Source organism: Antrostomus carolinensis, unplaced genomic scaffold, assembly GCF_000700745.2.
Source record: "Antrostomus carolinensis isolate BGI_N321 unplaced genomic scaffold, ASM70074v2 scaffold15672, whole genome shotgun sequence".
Classification (NCBI taxonomy): domain Eukaryota; kingdom Metazoa; phylum Chordata; class Aves; order Caprimulgiformes; family Caprimulgidae; genus Antrostomus; species Antrostomus carolinensis.
In genome coordinates, this window is record NW_010297713.1 from 50,997 (window position 1) to 58,426 (window position 7,430).

The 7,430-nt window shown below is 35.7% G+C and overlaps 1 protein-coding gene across 1 annotated transcript in view; it reads left to right on the forward strand.

Annotated features, from left to right (window-relative positions):
• The window catches only part of CHD9 (chromodomain helicase DNA binding protein 9), a 55,618-nt gene extending 49,942 nt beyond the window's left edge, over positions 1–5,676 (forward strand). The window contains 2 exon segments of the mRNA XM_029083558.1: positions 1,121–1,225; positions 3,441–5,676. Of these exon segments, the coding sequence (XP_028939391.1) occupies positions 1,121–1,225; positions 3,441–4,304 (969 nt within the window). The 3' untranslated portion in view covers positions 4,305–5,676.
• The last annotated feature ends 1,754 nt before the right edge of the window (positions 5,677–7,430 follow it).

The window sequence follows — 7,430 nt, forward strand, 5'->3', positions numbered from 1 at the left end:
ATATTAAGGTCAGAAGCTTTTTACATCTGTAGAGAAGAATGAGGCAGAATTTGAGAGTCTTTAATCTCTTCGGTGCATTGAGACAGCAGCTCTAAAGAGAAACCTGTATGGTTGCTAGTCTCTTGAAAAACAGACCCTTGGTCTGCTCTACAGTAAGCTGTGCCCTGAGGAATCTTTTCAAAGCTGATGATCAAGATGTGAGAGATTTGATCTGTGCTTGCTGTAAAAGACTGTGTTTTCATGAGAGCTTTTTTTCTGTAATAAATTTCCACACCATAGTTGAGACTCTGTTCTGTTACTTTAACCTCAGTTTTCCCATTTATAAACTCTCCCCAATTTCTCTGCTTCACCAAACTGCTTTTATCTCATTTTCTTTTTTAGTTCAATTACACATTTATTAGCAGGGGGTGAGGGGACCAAAAGTAGCCTAGAAAATGTGAGTTTAAGTTGCAGTTTATAGATAAAGTTTAGCAGAAACTGGAATTCTCTTTCCTTTCTTCTTTCTACCATATCTTCTTTCTTTCTGGGTCTGAATAGTGCTTCTGACTAATTTGAAAGCTTATGTTCCTGCTTATATGATTTTACTAGGACATGCTGTCTAGCAATATTAACTTGGCCTTTCTCATGAAAAAAAACACAAGAAATAATTTCACAAAGGAAGCAGAGCCTCTTAATGGAAGTATTTTTACAAGTTGACTAAGATGACAGAATAGGACTGATTTAGTGGAAAAGGAGAAGTTTAACAAGATTATAGTTAACAACCTTCTTGGTAATACTTGCACCACAGTTGTCCTCTGTTCATGTAGTTGCTCTTCCATTCATTGCGTGTCTAAATAAACTGATATTAAACATTAGTAGGAATGTCAAATATTGAAGTTGCAAAGTATGAGTTTAATAGATGAGTTTGTGTTTAGAAGATTTAGAAATAATCAAGAATATCTCACATATACCACCAGGAATTAGTCAAAACTTATAGCATACTTATTGATAACTTAAAGTGAGACTTTTTTGTATTGTTTTATATAAAAGGCCAAAATGAAACAGTGTCAGGTACGAACGTTGCATTTTTCTTGTCAAATGAGAAGAAGTATTTGCTGACTTTTACCCTTCTGCTTCTTAGGTGGGGGGTGCATTCGCTCCCCCTTTGAAGGATTTGTGCAGGTTCTTGAAAGAAAATCCAGAATATGGAGTGGCTCCTGAATGGGGAGAAGTTGTAAAACAGTCTGTGAGTATTTACAGAATCAGATAACCGTGACATGAAATATATTTTAAAAACAAACAAGGCAAACAGGAAAAAAGCCTGCATATCAAAAGACATGTTTTTCATTTCTGGTGTTATATTAAATGTGGAATGTGAGTCAGTGTTAGCTTTTTTTAAAAAAAAAATCTGCCAGCTCAGTTCCCTAAACTGGTTTGCTGGCACAGCTGTGAGTAGGAGGAAGGGAGGGACAGTGGCTCCCAACCCCAAATTAGAGATATGGTTGAGGTGCTATAATACTGTGACTTTTTCATCTCATAAATGGAGACTTGAAGGTTTTTAGGAAAGGTGTTAGCCCACAGGATACTTTCTTATTCTTAAAGTTAGACTTGAAATAATAAAAGATAAATATAATGACAATATGTATTATATATAATATAATAAAAAGATAAATATAATTTTAAATATTTAATTTACTTTTTAATTAATTTACTGACAGTGTGCACTCTTAAGAAATTACTATCCTGAATCAAAATGTAAATCAAGTATTAATACAGCTGTTTTCTGCTACTTAGAATTTCTGGTTTATATTTCTTAGAGATTTTGATTTTTGCTGAAAACTAGTGTTGAGATTCCAGTGGAGGGAACGAGATTAATATATTAATACAGTTTTACGAGTAGGTCTGCACTACAACTTCAGTGTTGCCCATGTATTCTTTCTGTATGGCTTACCAGCAAAGCTAGTGATAGGAGTACTACATTGCCTGTAGTCCCGAGCCAGCTTCTTTCTAGTAGCAAGATACATTTAATGAGTTTGAAGTTTTATTTTGTTTGAGGTTGGTACTTTAAAATTTAAAAGAATAAAGTTTTTTTATAGACTTTGTCCACATTTCCAAGAAAACATCAGGTACACATTTTCATTATGGGAACTACTATATAGCTGGTCTCTCTTCCCATTTAAGTGTCACTGGTTCAAGTATAGTGTATGATCCTGAGTTCATTCCCTGTTTACCTTGAAGATAAGGACATATTTTGAACTTCAGAAAGTTGTGTTGTATAATAAAGAATGGTTTCTGGGTAACCCAGTTACTTTACCATTCCATGTTCTAACAGATGTGAGGATGGTTTTGTCAATATTCTTGTGAAGTCTATTTCCTCACCTACTATAACTTGTCAGAAGTATATTATATTTATGCTACACTGTCAGCCTCTGGCAAAGAAATGACCAAGTTGATACTTTTTCTAGTTCATTATCAAAAGAACTTGTGATCTTTCTGTGAATTTCTAAATTCCAGTCCCTCCAGTACCCTTGCTGGACATTCTGGTAAAAAACAGGTAACTAGGAACAGGATTACACTGCAGTGAATACAGGTATATATAGTAGCAGAATTACTTGTAGAATTTAGTAGTGATTCACAGGACAGAAAAACAGAGCATGAGTTCTGAATTCCTCTAGTTGTATTAGGCTAGTTTAAATTAGAGGTACTTGCTGGGGGCGGGTGGGAAGGCTATTGTAGTGTGGAGATTAGTAATAGTTGGTGTTATGCTTGCCATTTTTAAGAGGAATTTTCAAGACAGTGCATTTCAAAGAGAATAGTATTGGTGCCCATTGCATGCCTTTCTTCATCTTTAGGTCGGAGGGCTTACAGAGGTGAAGTAACACTGTGCAAGCCCTAAAAAGAAGAGCTTTGCATTTCATTTTAATGGAATTTGAGTCTTTACTGTTTATTCTGAAGTTTATGGATGAGGTGAAATATCAGGACATTAAACAGATACTAGCAATAAAAAAAAAGGGCTCAGACTCAGAGATTGTTGGGCTGTGTGCAATCACACATTTATATTTAACTTTAAATTGAGTAACTGATACTTTTAATTAAACTGTCAAATGATTGGAATGCAGTAATATTGCAAAGCAATGCTGCTTTAGATCTTAAATTGAGATTGCTCCTATAATTAGCTATGTTTGACTTGATCTGCAAACAGACCTCTAAGGATGAGTTAGCAGAGGGTCTGAGAAGATAACTGTATAGACCTCACTGTGGAAATGGACCTTTAGATGTTTGAGATGTGATAGTACAAAGTCACCACAAGTTCCACTGAGTTGTCTAGAGATGAAGCTGCTGTGCTAACATACCAGAATAATCTTTGACACCGTTACTGTACTCTTGGGTCTTCTGTTTGCTTTTACTTTTCCATCTTTAAGCTCTCAAAATACTAAAAATACCCAATGTGTCTCTTGCAGGGATTTCTTCCAGAAGGTATGTTTGACCGAATTCTCACTGGACCTGTTGTGCGGGAAGAAGTAAGCCGGAGAGGAAGGCGCCCCAAAAGTGAGATTGCCAAGGCAACAGCAGCTGCAGCAGCTGCCACTGCTGCGAGCGTATCCGTTAACCCTCTGCTAGCCAACGGATTGCTTCCAGGGGTGGATCTGCCTAGTCTTCAGGCCTTACAACAGAACCTGCAGAACCTGCAGTCGCTGCAAGTGACAGCAGGATTAATGGGAATGCCAGCTGGCTTAACTACTGGAGGAGAAGCGAAGAACATGGCTGCCATGTTCCCCATGCTGCTGTCAGGGATGGCTGGATTACCAAACTTGCTGGGCATGGGAGGACTTCTGACAAAGTCTACGGAATCTATTTCGGAGGAAAAAAGGGGAAGCGATTCAAAGGAGGCAGATATAAAAAAAGAAAGGACAGAAGACCAAAATACAGACACTGGTGGTGAAAACTCTGTTTCAAGTTCTCCTTCAACATCCTCTGCTGCTGCAGCTGCCAATCCTCTCTCTCTTAACCCATTACTTTTGTCCAACATACTTTACCCAGGGATGCTTCTCACTCCAGGCCTTAATCTTCATATCCCAGCTTTGTCTCAGTCTAATATTTTTGATGTACAGAACAGTGAAAGCAATGACACAGGCTCAGCCAAGCCCACAGAAGAAAAGGAGGAAAATTCTAGGGTTAGAGATCAGGAAGACAAAGGGGGAACAGAGCCAAGCTCTCACAATGAAAACAGCACAGATGAGGGTTCAGAGAAAGCAGATGCTTCATCTGGATCTGATAGTACATCGTCTTCATCTGAGGATTCAGATTCTAGTGATGAAGACTGACCCCAGACTCTGCACTTAAATTATAAACTGATTTTGAATTTATTCTTTAATTATTTCATTGTAAATAACCCAGTGTTGAGTGCATCAATGATTTACTGACCGAACATTTCAGTATTTGTTTAGAAGTGCAAACTGCTTTCAGAGACGTTTTGCATGTAATATTTCTTGAAGTTCATAAGTTTCTGAACTTGTATGTACTATCAAATACACAATGGTGTAAAATTACAACAAAAGGCATTATAATTTTGTTGGGGGGTTAATTTTATGAAAATAATGCTCGAGTAAGAGCTGTATATTTAATATATTTGCAGTGAACACAGAATACTTTATGCATATTATTGATTTAATTTGAATATAGTTTTACAGCCTCCTTGACACTTATAATTTACAGATCAAAACTCAGCAATAATTTGGGCAGCTAATGAATGTCATGAAAGCTGTAGAATCTACATCACCATCCATTGCTTTAACTACATGAAAATGCTCTAGTGTTGTGATGCACTGCTGTTTCCAATTCAGGTACAAGTGTGTTTAAAAGAAGATAAATTTTTCCCAATCAGCCAATTAAACTGGCTACCTGTTACCTCAGCTGAGTTAGTTTAGGAAGTTTACATTGGTTTCTATTACTTGTTTTCAGGTTTTGTTTTGTTTTCTAAAGACATCCTGTATATCACGTTAAAATCTGAGTTATTTGAGATAGGACTTTTGGGGTTTTTTTTCCCCCTTATTACAGCTGTTCTCTTTGATAGCAGTAAGGGGAAATGAAAGCAAAAACTGTCTTATCTCATGCTACTTGGCACCATGTAGATCTATTTAGTTTACACCTTGCAAAGTTTTGGGCTCCCTCTGCAGAATTAAAAGTCCCAGAATGAGGAGTAGTTTCCCCAAGACTCAGAAGAGGCAAACTGTCATAAAGTGCCACTGAAAAGACCTTTCAACACTGCATACTTCATGTAAAAATTGTTTGTTTGCTTTGTTTGTGTAGATTTCTATTTGTGTTTTATGTCATAAAACCTCCTGGAGTTACCAGATAATAATGGTAAATAAAGTATAGATAGTTTTGAACTCCTTTTGAGTTTAAACTTCTCTGCAGATTTAAATCTGACTAAATATTAAGTATTACCCAAAATCATTATTGGGATATCACTTCATATGTTATGCTGAGTTACCCCACAAAAGCACTTTGAATACTAAGGAAGACAAATTATTCCTAGAAACCACAATAACAGGGCATAAGGCATCTGTTTTAAGTCCAAATCCTTAGAACCCTTTACTATATATAAAATCTGTCTAATATTTGATGTGTGATATGATTCCTCCTTCTTCTTAAGCTGCTATTACTCTGACACAGTCGAGGCCCAGATTCACATTTACAGAAGTTCTGAACTGACTGAGACTTGGTTACATCGTTTGCAGTCCAAGAATAGGCAAGTGTTAAGAGAAAACAGATACAGGTACTAGTAGAAGTCATTGAAAAAGCTTTACAAAGGGATAAATTTAAAAATAAAAAAACAAAAACTGTATATTTTGATATAGTTCTGTTGCTTGCTTGTACAGTAAAACAACTGTGTTGTTTTTTATCAAGAACTTTACCAATGAAATATAAGTTTCTATGTGCAAAATAACTAGCCCCATGATTAGAAGCAGTATTACATGTAATTACACGATTATACAAGTACCATTTAGATTGTGCTGGTTACGTATTTTCCCAAATAGTATTCTGATTTTTGGCCCTTCATGCAGTGTCTTAGCAATAGTGAAAATTAAAAACTGCCAAGAGAAGGGGGTAGCGATTCTTCATCATTTAAAAAAAAAAAAAAGTATTTCATATTTAATATTTTACCCTTTGTAATATAGCACTTTTATTTAACTAGGATGCATCTATGAAATAGCCAAAGTTTTACAAACTGTTATTAACTTAATTTGCTGATGGAGTACGTCAACAATACGATCACTTCCCACCCTTACCCCACAAAACAAATCCTAAATCTTGTGGCTAAAACCTAATTTATATCAGATTTATGAAATAAAGTATTTTCCTAATTATGGTCAAGTGAGTTTGGTTACCATTCTAGTGAATCTTTCTATGTAATAAGGCAATTACAGTTTCAAGTAATGAAGGCTGGTGTAGACTTGAACATAATATATTGGGTTTATTTTTAATCAGTTTGAACCAGAAGGGGAAAAAATGTCCCACTATCAGCTAAACTATATGCAAATACGGTTGTATAAAGTTAAGGGTTATAAGGAAACCTCAGTAGAATTACACTAATACTGAAGTTAAAATTAAAAGGATATCCAAGGTGATGATAAAGTGTGTGTTGGTAGTTACTAAAAGAACCTTAGCTGTTATTGCCTTGTATTTTCTATCCCTTGTTTCAGGCTTCATGATCCAAGTCTTAGTCCAGGTTTTTTTTGGACATTTGCAATATTTGCCAGTTGTGTTCTGTGTAGTCTGAATTTGCTTTCTGTAGTTGAACAAGCGTCTTAAAAAGTCATTTGTAATTTATTGAATTACTTTCTATGATGTTCTATAGAGCAAATGGAAGTTTAATTATTTTTTATTAAACATATTCTTTGACTACCCATGATGTCGGCCTCAGTATGTGAAAATAACGCTGTCTGCATAAGGATTAAACATGGATCTTTCATCAGCAGAAGTTAAATTTCACTGTTAAGCTCTAAAACTGAAATTTTTCTTAAGACCTTTAAAAAAAAAAAAAAATTCAAACTGAGGATATTACATATTACCCCACACCCAAGACCATGCTTTACTGTTGTATAATTCTCCTGGGAAACAATTTCCTGTAATTTTGTTGTCTTACAAACAAATAAGCTGTTGTTCCAGCCCTTCAGTCGTTATGGTTAGAAAGGAGTATACAGTCTGGGTTCTGGTCCAAAGTTGACTTATTTTGAAATGATGTATCTAATGTTCCAGGGTAAGCATGTTGGCAGTGGAGTACCTTTTGAACCTTTCTTTTTAAAACTCTGCATTTCTTTCTACATGTTCACTGAATCTTTTATTCATGTACATAGCACTTACTATTGCTATTTTTCATATATTTCTTACAGGGCATGGACGTTTCTCCTGAATGTGAGTTGTCTCCTGGTTGTCCGGTGCCTTCT